This window comes from Parambassis ranga, chromosome 13, assembly GCF_900634625.1.
Source record: "Parambassis ranga chromosome 13, fParRan2.1, whole genome shotgun sequence".
NCBI lineage: Eukaryota > Metazoa > Chordata > Actinopteri > Ambassidae > Parambassis > Parambassis ranga.
Genome location: NC_041033.1, coordinates 19474158 through 19487402, shown reverse-complemented (window position 1 = coordinate 19487402; position 13245 = coordinate 19474158). Strand labels below are relative to the sequence as shown.

The 13245-nt window shown below is 40.0% G+C and overlaps 3 protein-coding genes across 5 annotated transcripts; 1 reads left to right on the top strand and 2 right to left on the bottom strand.

Annotated features, from left to right (window-relative positions):
* The first annotated feature begins 361 nt into the window (after window positions 1-361).
* Window positions 362-1991, top strand: ndufc2 (NADH:ubiquinone oxidoreductase subunit C2). Its single transcript, XM_028419633.1, has 3 exons — window positions 362-607; window positions 1111-1254; window positions 1826-1991. Exons 1-3 carry the CDS (start codon window positions 469-471, stop codon window positions 1873-1875), a joined length of 333 nt encoding a protein of 110 aa, XP_028275434.1. The 5' UTR covers window positions 362-468; the 3' UTR covers window positions 1876-1991.
* Window positions 1992-2725, bottom strand: thrsp (thyroid hormone responsive). Its single transcript, XM_028419631.1, has one exon. It carries the CDS (start codon window positions 2642-2644, stop codon window positions 2225-2227), a length of 420 nt encoding a protein of 139 aa, XP_028275432.1. The 5' UTR covers window positions 2645-2725; the 3' UTR covers window positions 1992-2224.
* A 1257-nt stretch (window positions 2726-3982) lies between these two features.
* On the bottom strand, window positions 3983-9336 carry guca1c (guanylate cyclase activator 1C). 3 transcript variants are annotated; one of them, XM_028419598.1, is made up of 5 exons: window positions 7563-9336; window positions 5453-5788; window positions 5022-5171; window positions 4629-4716; window positions 3983-4520 (listed from the first exon to the last, which is right to left on the bottom strand). In XM_028419598.1, exons 2-5 carry the CDS (start codon window positions 5645-5647, stop codon window positions 4378-4380), a joined length of 576 nt encoding a protein of 191 aa, XP_028275399.1. In that variant the 5' UTR covers window positions 5648-5788; window positions 7563-9336; the 3' UTR covers window positions 3983-4377. The 3 variants fall into 3 exon arrangements, 2 of the variants coding, with proteins under 2 accessions (XP_028275399.1, XP_028275400.1); XM_028419599.1 differs by having other exon boundaries at window positions 5453-5704; XR_003671589.1 differs by lacking the exons at window positions 3983-4520; window positions 4629-4716; window positions 5022-5171 and having other exon boundaries at window positions 5648-5788.
* Between the last annotated feature and the right edge of the window lie 3909 nt (window positions 9337-13245).

Here is a 13245-nt window from a genome sequence, read left to right as displayed (position 1 = left end):
ATTGTTATATTATTTATTTTATAAGTATATAAAGTATTTTCACCTACAACATGGAACAAAATGTAAAACTGAAGAGGGATTTAATAGTGAGGAGAGAATGCTATTAGCTAGAATCTAGCTAAGAGCTACTCACCAAAGTAAGCTGTCGGTGGATCACGCAATGGTTTATAGCTTGATGTATAAATTAACGTGTTGTGTATGTGTTCCTTTATACATAAATCAATTTAATGTCCGTGAAAACAAATAGCTTTTGTTGCCAAATGCAAAGTTTTTTGTCGTCTCGTATTTGTTGCTTGGAAACGTATCAGGCGGAACTAAAGCCATTCTCGTTTTGTTTTTTTTTTTTAACCCGGACGTTAAATCGGTTGCACACCATGCCCTTGTCTTCCTACGGGAGGTGAGAGCAGAGAAGCAGGCTGCGGGGAGGTCATTAAAATACATAAAGATTTAAAGGGTGCATTTCTCGTCATGGGGATCATTCCAGACGATGGGAAATCTCTCCCTCCTCCCGGAATCGTCAACCGGAATTCGTTTTGGCTGGGCGCTGTAGGCTGGTTCTCTGCTATGCTTCATAATGGCCTGAACCACAGGCCGCCTCTTAAAGCAGGTTAGCATGTTAGCATGTTAGCTGTTTTTAGTTTACGGAGCTACGCTTTGCACTCAAATGGAGGCAACAGTATAAAAAACGTATTTTATCTAATTTGTGCATCTATTTAAACATGAGCTTGTTTTATAATTATCATTATTATTATTATTATTAATAAGAGAGCATCAGTTGTTATGACACTGTTGTTATGATCTCTGAATTGTTACTGTACCTACTTTTCTTCTTACAAATGAATCACATAATTGTAAGAGCCATTATGCTATAATTTGTTGTATTACAAACGGGTATGAAATAGGTGATAACGTACTTTGAATGTTCTACTTTTGTCTTATGACACGTTTTCAATGTATTTATCAGAATCAGAAATACTTTATTAATCCCAGGGGGAAATTGATTACATTGCAGGTGCTCCATGCATGCACTTTGCAAAACAACCTTAAATTTAATCCCTTATTTTGTCAAAAGGGAAACTGTTGTATAATTTGTCCTATTTGCTTTTTTAGGTGTCCATCGACAGGTACTGCTGACAACAATCGGCTGGTTCCTCGGCTACCACCTTACAAAATATGAAAATTACACTTACGCCAAGCTCGATCGTGATATGAATGAGTACATCAGACTGCATCCAGATGAATTTGCACCGAAAGGTAAGTCATGTTCTTTTATCAGTAAAGTTTGACATTTGTGCAGTGTGCTTATCTGTTTTTGAGTGGTGGGATGGCATGCACCTTGGAAAGACATCAAACACCACTGATTGTTTATGTATGCAACCTTTAGCATTAAAGGTAGGGTAGGAGATTTCATTCTGATGCACTTTTTGTTAAATTAGTGTAACTTCTCTTTACAATCCAATAGCAACCAATTACTGCGTTTACTTTGGAAATCTGGCTGACTCTCACTGAGTTTTCAAAATCTCCTACCCTACCTTTAACATGGTAGATGGATTTTGCTGAACATACAGCAACAAAGATGGGGAAAGTGCTGTTTGATTTATTCTTTGTAAAGAACTGTACACTATCATTGCATCTTGTGATGTCCTGTTGTGCCATGTGCCAGTATATTGCTGCAGTGTATAGTATGTGACCCTATGTACATTCGTTGTTGTGTAATTTCTGAGGTTTTAGATGTTAAACAAGTCTCACAACACAACACAGTGGCCCGTGTGCGTGTGTATATATATATATATATATATACAAATGATATCTTTTATCCCTGCAGATAAAAAGACCTTTGCAGAGATTGTGGAGCCTTTCCATCCGGTGCGCTAAGTGATGAAAGAGTGAGGGAGGGACGGAGGACACCTCTGCAGACCGTCTGTCTTGAAATCTACTGGTCATTTATTGTATGGAATATAGTTATGTAAATAAAAATACAACAAATTTAATTTTCATTTGTCTGAAGTTTTAATGATCACAGAAACCAGTAAGCTTGTTGATACACCACAGAATCTTTTGTTACATCATGAGTATGAGCTGCTGCAGTTTGCATGTGAATAGATATTATTCATCACGTTTGGAAATGCACAGTTGTTCCATAGAAATGTGGTCGGGTGAGATATTTGAAGATGTACAGGTGACTCAGAGCACACTTGGTTAGATGACAACATATGTTTTGCCATTATTTTGACACTCCAATGATATCAATGTACTTCTCAGTGACGCTCTGAGTCTTCTTGGTGAGGTCAGTCATCACAGTAAACAGCCCTTTCAGATGGAAGCGGAACAGGGCTTCTGGATCTTTGTCCAGGAGAGGCTCCAGCTTCTTGTTGAGTGCCCCGTTGTTCTTGGCTTTGTGGTCATCCAGTGGAATCAGACCACTCTCCACTTTTGATCTTATGGCCTTGAACATCAAGTAGTTGTCATACAGGTCCCTGCATGTGTCTTCTGCTGCTTCACTGTCCCACAGATCATCAGAGGGAACGTCTCGCAGCAGGCTTGGTAAGAGGACGGTCTGCTCCATTTCACAGACGGCTGTGCTGTATCGCCTCAGAGCCAAGAGGAGGCTGTTTTTGTTGAACTTGGCCTCGGCAGACTGCATGGTTGAAGGTGGATGTGGTCTGCTGTTCCTGTGCTGTGGTGGTGGACAGTAGGAAGCAGTGTGCAGCGCAAAGCATGGCAGCAGATGCTGCAATTTATACAGTGAGCCCAGGTGGGTGGATCATTGCAGTTATGCAACAGTATCATCCGACATATCTAGGAACACCGAGTGCTATGTGGAGTCAAACCCTTATCTTTATTTGATTTTCACCACACACAGCTTCTCAGAGTTGATTGTAATGTCCGACCAGCATGCACGAAAATGAACTTACCACAAATCATTAACAAGGCAGCCTGATGTTGGATGACCTTAATGTAAGTGGATGGTGTGATATTGATTCTTTTAAGTATAAAAATGGCCCGAGGAATGTTAAAGTGACACAAAGTAAATACGCTGTGTTTGTATTTGGAGGTTATCACATGGACTTGTGCTGTTTGCCTGTACATAACATTGCAAATGAAAAGTTGGATATTCACTCTTTATGATGGTCCTAATTCAAAATGAGGGAAATGAAATGGGTCCAGACGGACCACTCCTCAAAACTGCATGCAATTATAGAGATTTTTCACACTTGTGATAAGCTCAGATTTTTCTGCACATTTGAAATTGAAAGCTCTGCCGAGACAGTCTGTCCTTTGGAAGGCCTGATCAGAAGCACAGCCACATGCCGGTCTGATTAGAAAAATACCACCTTATGTCCAAAAATCCTGATAATCAGCTCTTTAATGTCTAGTTTTGTGCAATGACATGAAATATGTTTGGATGTTAAAGTAGGCATTGGCCTCCAATTCATGTTTAAGATCAGTTTTAAACTGTGAGAGATTAATTTAAATAAATTTAACACAACAATTACAAACATGTACATACTGTTGATTTTTAGCAGCAGTCTCTGTTGACCATAGTGTTCTAAGATGGCCTCAAGATGGCGACCTTGAGTCCTTTCAGGCCTACATTGTCACATAATGGTTACATGTCCAGCCACTATCTTTTTTTAATCTTATATATATATATTATATATTATGAAAAAAAAGTCTGAAACATGAAACAGTTTTTAACAAAAAACAAGCATTGTATTGATTTTTAAGGCAACATTTCAACCTTAATTGCAGCAAAACATTGTCAAACATTACACTTCCTGTACACAGTGACACAGAGATTTACCTGTAGCTGCTACATTTGTATTGAATTACTATCCAGCTGTAAACAGTGGTGTAGTTTGCATGCAGATCAATAAAGAAACTGAACAAAGAACAAATATTGTTAAAAAATATAATCATGCGACTTGATGGCTTTTTAGAATATTTAGTGAGAAGCTCTTCAGCAGGTCTAATTGTGGATTTGAAATGTTGAATTATAGATAAAAAAAATTCATTGTCGGGACAATTTAGATGAATATATTTGTGTCTGCATGAAAAGGCTCAGGTTTTTTTAACCTTACAGTGCATCATAAAGGAATCATAACGGAGACCTGAAAGCAGCTTTGCCTCTCTTCACACTCGTCTCTTGTTAAGGGGGTTAAAACCTTAACGATGCCACACATAAATGTGAGAGCACAAGCAGAGGAAGAGGAGAGGAAGAAGAGGTCGAATCCCTCAGGCCACATGCATGACTAATCATATCTTCATGGAGGTCCTCATTCACTTCAGTCTGAGATGGGACCTGCCGCTTTGTCCAGTGCATGCAGTCTTTAATCAGCTCACCTCCACACAGGCCACACTCGCCGAGTGGCTGGCTCAGTTCACAGCATTCTCACTCTTCCGTTGCCCCATGACGATGATCTCCAGGACGTGGGTGAGATCCATCATCTTAGTGAGCATGTCCATGATGTCCGGATGCTCCCTCGCGCCACTGATGAACTCCTCTAGTGTCAGCTCGCCTGAGGAACACACACACAGTTTAAATATTAATTTCACACTTATCTGAATGTTTATTGATGCTCTCTTATTTCACACCAGTGGGTTTTTCATCCAACATTATTTGTTACCTTCTCCTTTGACGTCGATTTTCTCATATATAAGGGTCACAATCTCCTCTGGTGGGATGTCATAAATTCTGGTGATGTCTTGAATAGCCTGAGAGAAGAGTGTACAGATTATTACCTGACGAATAAAAAGGGAACTAACAGAGTAAAGAGGCAAGTGGCAAGTGTTACAGCTATAAACAGGTAGGGAAACCTCATATAATCAGGCTGATGACTGTTTAGTGAAGTAGGCTATAAGAAGGCTATATTTAGACCAGCAATTAAGTAAACAGCAGAGGGATTAAGTGTAACATCCAGTTCACAAACAGTTAAATACACACTTGCTATTTCAGTGACTGAGGGGAGTAATCTTTAATTCACTGAAGTGTGAGGTTCTTCTTGGGACACATACTGTACCTTGAATATAGTCTCCAGCTCATCCTTGTCAATTTTTCCATTTCCATCCTGGTCAAAGAGCTTGAAGTACCACTTTAGCTTCTGATTTATTTCTCCTTTTAGCAGTAAACTTATCGCTGCGATATATTCCACAAAGTCTATGTAGCCATCCTGTAAAAAGAAAAAAAGACAGAGAACTTCACAATTAAAGCATTTTATCATTAAAAGCAGCCACAGCAGACATTTACTGGGTGCACTTTGTGAAAGAGATAAGCACTCAAACACAGGTTAACCTCACTTGATCCTACTTAAAGAGGCAGTCAGAGACCTCCATAATCTCTGCTGTGTCCTTAGAATTGATCTGTTCTGTTTGGTTTAAAAGGCGAATGCACAATAGCCTCCTCAAGGAAGAAGAATAAGAAGAAGAGAAGATGAGGAAATGCCTCTCTTACCCCATCCATATCAAACGTAAAGAAGACCTGGTCCACGTAGCTGCTGGCCTCCTCCGTCATCCCGGTCATCTCGAGCATCGTCTTCAGCTCAAACAACGTGATGAGCCCCGATGGAGATTCCTTCATGAATTTAGTGTACCAGTGATGCATGTCTTCCTCCAGAATGTCGTCCAGGTTGGAGCCGTGTGCGCCCATGATTCCTCCTGCGTCCAGCAGTTCCTCCTGCAGAGAGCTGGGGGGTGAAGCTGAGGCCTGGAGAGGAGAGGACAGTGCAGCAGCTGCAGGTCTGTGCTCTGCCTGAAAAACTCCTGCAATGACTGCCTTAATCACTAAGTCCTGGAAGAGCCAAAAGCAGAGATAACCCTTTAATGGGATAACTGCAGAAGTCTTCCTAGAACCTGCAGGACATTACATGTGTTATAACTGAGGTGGGGTGGGATGCTTACACTCCGGTGGAACCTGAACTCTTGACATCTCTACTGCAATGAAAAAAAGAAATCGGTGTATTTTATGGTAAAATACCGGCAGCTGTGGTTGCCAGAATTTTACTGTGAAAAATAAGGATGTATAACAGATTACAGTATGACTTTTTGAAGCTCTCTGATTTGTCCTCTTATGCCCCTATATGTCAGAATCCCACATTCAAACCAGGCTTGATGGACTCTTCATTCACTCACTGGGCTGGGAGGGGCCTGTCTCCAGAGGTCTCTATATAAACAATCGTTTTCATTCCCACTGGGCATTTTTTTCCCTATCTACAAATTCGAAATTTTGTAAGGCAGTCTCTGCCCCTTGACCGGATGCCCAACCAACACACATTCTACAGCCTTATAACTAGTAGCCCTATATCCAAAGGCCTAATTTCTCAATTTGTTTCACTTTTTTCCCTTCACATTAGAGATGCTTGGGTCAAGGATGCTGGTGAGGAGATTTCAGAAGAGCTGTGGGCAATGGGGCTAAAAAGAATTAAAACATGTTCTATCAATGCTAGACTTCAGCTTATCCAGTATATAATAATCCATCGCTTTTATTACATTACCTTATTCCAAAACTAACCTTAATAAGATCTTCCCCTCTGTCTCAAGTACCTGTGACAAGTGCAAATCAAGTGAAGGGACCCTGGATCATCTTTTTTTTTTATATATATATATAATAAGCCATTGCAGTCAGATGGTATCTTACTACCACTTACTCTATAACTCTCCCAATAGCACTGCAAGAAGCTCTTATGTTTGGTATGGTTATAGCAAAAAGGGTGATTTTGTCTGACACAGGTGCCAAATTTCTTGAGATTTGGGGTCCTTTTATCGATTATATTAACAGGGACAAGAATACTGTATCAAGTTAGGCATATATGCATATTCTGTATTGTACCTTTTTTATGGCTGTATGTTTCCCTTTTATGCCCTTTGGATATATAATTAACACCTTGAGTGCCTCTGGATGCCTCTGACCACTTTTGGTGTTTACCTCATGGACAGTTTCGGACATCTACTGGGCACTTTCAACATCTGAGAGACTGACTTATAGATGATGCATATTCTGTGGACTGGCAGTATTTGTAGTGTTTTTGGTGTACGTCTGGTTTGAGTCTATTGTGTGTGGTTTGTTTTGTGCCTTATGTTATCAGAAAACAGTCAAAAATAAAATACATTTAAAAAAAATACACACTCCCATAGACCTAATTGCAACATATGTCAGTAATAAAGCAGGACACCTGTATGTTATATTACGGCACTTTATTAAAAGTTCAGCTTTACGGTAAATTACCAGCAGCTGTGGTTGCCAGGATTTTACCGTAACAAATACATTGCGATGTATATGGAATTACATCGGGATGACGTTAATTTTACAGAATAAATCAAGCTGGCGCTATAAAAACATTCAGCATACTCACATAGCAGTGCCACAAAAAAAAATTATTTTTAAAAAATAGGCCACTCACTCCAAACCTCACTCAACAAGCCAGTGTCAAACAGTCAGAATGTCTGGAACCTGGAACCTGTGTATTGTCTCCACTTCTGCTCATACTGCTTGGATGTTTTCACTCAGGCACAACCCTCTCTGCACTAGTAGTAGTAGTAGTAGTAGTAGTAGTAGTAGTGCTCACCTGTATTTGCAGTTGACAGGACTGTTGTCTGAACCATTGTGTCTTGACATGACTGGCGGTGTCATTGAGAAGCTGCTGTGACACCTTGGACGAAGTTTGACGAGGTGTTGGATCATTTCAGCTTGAAAATCCGAGCTCTTGGCCAGGTGACGCTGTCAGCTCCTACAGGTAGCAAAAACAGATTAAGGTTGTGGTGATGATTTTGGTGTCTTTTCATAGATTGACACAACATTTAATTCAACAGAATTCAAATTAGTTTAATAGTAGGGCATCTTTGGCCCTCAGAATTGTCTCTGGGTGTCTTACATGGAAGCAGAGCACAAGGATGTCCTTATTATAAGTCCTTATTAAAACAAGAGCTCAGACTCTGGCGCGCAGCTGTGGCGCTAGCTAAGGGTTCAAATTCAAAACGTTCCGTGACGTCACCACCTCCCTCTGTTCCTCCACAGGCTCCGTTTTCTCCGTGCGTTTGATTTCTTCTTCGTCTTCTGCGCAAACGTAGTGTATTGACGTATAAGCGCCCCCTTTTGGTGTGGAATTTGAGTTTCAGTATTAGAGCTTCAGTATATTTAAATAAGCATATTAAACAATTAATAAATGGCAATATATATTGGAAGTATATAATACATAAATAATATAGTCAAATCTTTTAAGAAAAAAAATATTTAGGTTTAAGGTCTAGTTTATAGATGATTGCTTCGTAAATAACAATAACTTTGCAGCTATTTGTGCACTTTTGTAAGCACCTCCCATTAACATAATCATTGACACAATTACTGCAACTATTAAAAGCCTTACACAAGCACAATGCAACCTGACAAATTCAAATGATTGTTACAGTGTTTCCAGAAAAAAAATCTATTACACTATACTGTAAGTATAACACTTTTGTATTTTTTATTTTTTTTTACAAACACATAACATATTTTAACATCTCATTTTGTACAAATAAAGATAAGTTTTGCTCTGTAGATTTAAAAGCGAGTAACAAAAAAATCTATCATTTCTTCTGAATATCACTGCTTTAGTAGTCCCAGCTGTTCTGGTAGTCTGCATATTCCTGGCCGTGTAGGTTGTCCTGGTCTAGGTAGCCCTGGTTGTGTATGCAGAACAGCCTGTCCCATTTGTTTTCTGGTGTCTCTGCAACACATTCTTTCTTTGGTGGGTTCTGTAATTTTTTCCATCTTGGAGCAAGGAGGATTTCCTGCTCTCTGTCTTCCAACTGTGTGACCTTGGCCTTGATCTGTTCTGGTGTTTCTGCGACACATTCTTTCTTTGGTGGTTCCATTTGGTTTATCATACCGTCTTTTTCCTGTCTTGTTGGCCTTCTGTAGGTCACTCCTTAGAGTGCAGACCTCGTTGGCCAGCTCCTTGGAAGAACACTGGGTAGGTTCTTCGGCGGCCTTTCTGAGGTTTTCATTTTCTTTTCTGAGCTTTTCATACTTTATCCTTAACTCTAGAGTCGCTTTTTGCTGCAGAGCCAGAGACTGGTGTAATCTTTTCCGTGTTTGCTCAAATTCCAGCTCTGTCAACTGTCTGAACTTGGCCTTGCTCTTGGCCAGTTCGTTGCAGACATGATTGTTTTCAGCAAACAGGTCAGCAATGACATACTCCTTACAAACCACCTCTGATTGAATTTCGCTGTTATGTTTCTCAAGCTCATCAAGGTGTTTCTCAATGCTTTCTCTTGATTCCTGCTCATGTTTCAGCTGATCTTTGAAGGAGGACCTGTCCTCTGACAGTTGGTTTATCATACTGTCTTTTTCCTGGATGGTCTTGTTGGCCTTCTGTAGGTCACTCCTCAGAGTGCAGGCCTCGTTGGCCAGCTCCTCACACTTGGAAGAACACTGTTCTTCGGCAGCCTTTCTGAGATTTTCACTTTCTTTTGTGAGGACGGTCCCGTTGACCTTTTCCAGTCCAGTGATCAAGCCGTCTGATTCCACAATAAACTGCTTCACCGTTTGTACTTTCTTCTCGCGCTTCTCTCGTTCTTGGCGCTCTTTTTTCTCGCGCTTCTCTCGTTCTTGGTGCTCTTTTTTCTCGCGCTTCTCTCGTTCTTGGCGCTCGTTCTTCTCGCGCTTCTCTCGTTCTTGGCACTCTTTTTTCTCACGCTTCTCTCGTTCTTGGCGCTCTTTTTTCTCACGCTTCTCTCGTTCTTGGCGCTCTTTCTTCTCACGCTTCTCTTGTTCTTTGCGCTCTTTCATCTCGCGCTTCTCTTCTTGTTTTCTGTCTGAAGGCTTCGGTTTGGACAAAAACAGCAGTTTAGAGGGTGTTTCCATCCATCCATCCATCTTCTGTTAACCCTGCTTGTCTTGCAGTGCAGGGTTACGGGGGGCTTTGGGTGAGAGGCGGGGTATACCCTGTGAGGACACGACACACCCTGGATGGGAAACATTGGAAATGCATTAGGAAGGGGACAGAGATAGTTGAATGGCTGAAGTTTGATTGCAGAAGCTGAAGCATTGCTTTGAAAGCTTATCTGAATGATTGCTTTGAACTCAAAAAATATTAAAAAACACATCAGAATGTTGATGAAGGTTCTCAGTCATCCAGGTCATCATACGTAGAGAAGATTGAAACAAGGCGTCTGGACTTGTAGAGTTTTCTTGAAGATGTTTCACTGCTCATCCAAGCAGCTTCATCAGTTCTAACTGTTTGGTGGGGAAACATGGTTTATATGTTTCCCCACCAAACAGTTAGAACTGACACATCAGAATGCATATGAATAGAAGCTGAATGGCAGAACAAGAGCTGAATTACTCTGAACACAAGCTGAATCAGTCATAAAATCAGCTGTATTAATCTGATTATGAGCTGAATCAGTCATAAGAGCAGCTCACTACTGTTGGTACTCACCACGAATCTGACTGTGTGAAGAAGTCTATTGCTAAGATGTTAACCTCCTCTGCAGCTGTGTTTCTCGTTCTTCCTCTCTGATCCTTCTGTACTCCGCGTTTAGTCCAGTAATCACGCTTTTTTTTCCTTTAGGACGCCTATTGCTTTGCACTTCGGGCAGGTTAGTTTCCAGTTACCTTTCATCTTTGAATCATCAAAGGTATACCTTTGATCCTGTGTCAGCCTGTCACCACAGTAACAGCCCTGCCTGCCTGTCTGTATCCATGGCAACCTGAATGTTTATCAACTGCCCCTAACTGCAGCTCTCTCTGTCCCCCTCCTAATACGTTTCCAATGTAAAAACACCCTCTAAACAACTTCTGTTTTTGTCCAAACTGAAGCCTTCAGACAAAAAATATGGACACAGTCAGAATCACAAGATGTTGCTCTACAACACAGTATAATTTTTATGTCTATGTCAAACATACAGAAGTAAACGCTTGTTTTGTGAATCTGGAATCAGATCTACTAATTCCAGCCTGTAACCCTTCTCCTTATGTCCATCACAGATATGGCAAATAACAGATCATCAGCCAAATAATACCATCTACTGTAACTTTAAGTAGACAACAGCTTCCTCCCAGCGTTTTCTTTAAGTTGAGTCTAACATCAATGTAACGTCACCAAGAGCTCTACCGTCTCTACAGTCCCTGGGTTTACACTTCTCTGGTCTCTCTATCACGCAGAATGGAGTTCGCCCAAATACGTGCAGACACACACACACACACACACAGACACACTTACACACACACAGCATGTGCGTAAATGCGCACGACTCTCCCTCTCTCTCTTTGAATAAACGCGATGAAGTTGCACTTATCACTCACTACTGTTGGTACTCACCACAAATTTTTGAATGCTTTTGTTCTGTAAATTTAAAAGTGAGTAACAAAAAAAAAACTGTCATTTCTTCTGAATATCACTGCAAATTTTACAGCAATGACCTCTTTGTGACAGCATAGTATTTCCCAGTTATTTTTATCAAAATATTATATTTTTACAGTAAAGTTGTGCATTTTCAATATATATTGTCCGTAAAAATCTAAGTTATATCCTGTTTTTTGATTTAGAGTAATTCCATGTGTTTTCAGGGGTGATATACAATTTAAAATTTTACAGTCAGTTTTACTGTCACTATTTGACATTTTTTTTTACCGTAATTTATACAGCTTTTTTTTAACAGTGTGTAATGGTGCCACAGCGGCCGTATTGTTGTTGTTCATTATTTCTATCAATATGCTCCATGTTCTGAGGCCCTGGCTTTTGATTTATTTGATTGTTTGTATCTGCTTTTTTTTTTGCTGAGATAATTTGTAGAGATTTGTAATCCAATTAATAATCTGAATTTGTGCACAGTCCTGCACCCACTTACAAAGATTAGGATTCCTCTGTCCTCTCTGGGCCTCTTAATGCACCTCGTATGGCACATTACATAAACTATCATTATTAATATTGATAAAAAATACAGTTATTAAGTGAACAGGACGAGCACGTAAGTTAAATGGCTATACGTACAAATGCTTCTGTAAGACCTGCTCTTCCTAACCCCAGCCATCAACTCTAGCCTGTCTCCCAACACAAAGAAACATAATTAAAACATCCAGAATATCTTGAGTGTCATGAGTGGTTAAACACAAAAGCTGCAACACTGAAAAGACAGATGACGGAACTGTAAAGGAATCACACATCATCTCTTCCTTCCACATTAATTCTTAGATTAAATCTAATCTACATGCATAACTTGTGTTATGACAGTGACATGCACTTGTGACTTTATTTGATATTTGATTTTAGCCACAAAGGTTCACATTACATAACAATGATTGGCAAAGCAAGTATGAAAATAGATTTGTAAATAAGAGGCTGTCTTGTTTAAATAATTAATCAATTTCTTGAAATACAGAATTTATGACAAGCTAACAAGACAATATGTCAGTTCTGAATCCTTGTCCATACATCACATAATGAATAAAAACCTGTTTAACCATCGCTGCTGACCCATGCCTGACCTATGTGTGACTGATCTCACAGGTTCAACAGCACTGCAGTGACTGCTGTTAAAAAAAACCACTGAGGCTATCAAAGCTCAGGGCAGTGATTGTAGTAAGTCTGGCTTTAGACGATTAACAGTGCTTAAAATAGGACTGTGATAATGGACCACCACAGAGTGAAGTAGCCCATAAGATAAACACAGCCAGACTGTTCCTTCAGATCTTACACACACTGCTGCCAACAGATTAAGAAAAGAGTTTACCTCCGATCAGACCGGAGATAGACACCTGCACCCTCACTGACCATAAAAATACAGCAAAAGGGCAGCCTTGTGTCACCTGAATCAATAAATCCAGTCTAGAGAAACATTTGTAATGTTTACAGGTTTCAAAGAGCAGGTGGAGAAATTGTATGTACAGTATAATGGGCTGGTAAAATCTTTTGGAAACTGAAGTTTAAACTTGACCTTTTGGCCAGCATGTGACAATCATCCAGCAAACAGGAACGCACGTGAAGGCTGATATCCCCCCCCCCCCCCCCCCCAGGACAAAAGACATAGCTCAAGAGTCCCATTATTACAAAATGGAAAAAATCCATGTAGCCTGTTTCTTATTATTCAATAAAAATAAACATTAAAGCCTCAGTAATGCCTCTAATCTGGTCTTTTTAATGAAAAATGACTAGACAGGCTACATATCTGCACTGTTATCTGAACCCATTGTTCCTCTCTGTATTTTGGTTAACTTAAAGGTTAACCTGAAATAAATATGGAACAATAAAATGAGCTGATGACAAC

Bases quoted from the DNA above. Each gene is read 5' to 3' on its own strand.
- ndufc2 (XM_028419633.1), top strand. From the start codon at position 469: ATGGGGATCATTCCAGACGATGGGAAATCTCTCCCTCCTCCCGGAATC. The intron at 608-1,110 runs GTTAGCATGTTA...TTGCTTTTTTAG, and splicing joins CAGGCCGCCTCTTAAAGCAG to GTGTCCATCGACAGGTACTG. The intron at 1,255-1,825 runs GTAAGTCATGTT...TTATCCCTGCAG, and splicing joins AGATGAATTTGCACCGAAAG to ATAAAAAGACCTTTGCAGAG.
- thrsp (XM_028419631.1), bottom strand. From the start codon at position 2,644: ATGCAGTCTGCCGAGGCCAAGTTCAACAAAAACAGCCTCCTCTTGGCT.
- guca1c (XM_028419598.1), bottom strand. From the start codon at position 5,647: ATGGGCGCACACGGCTCCAACCTGGACGACATTCTGGAGGAAGACATG. The intron at 5,172-5,452 runs GTAAGAGAGGCA...TTCTTTTTACAG, and splicing joins TTACGTTTGATATGGATGGG to GATGGCTACATAGACTTTGT. The intron at 4,717-5,021 runs GTACAGTATGTG...CTCTTCTCTCAG, and splicing joins AGCTGGAGACTATATTCAAG to GCTATTCAAGACATCACCAG.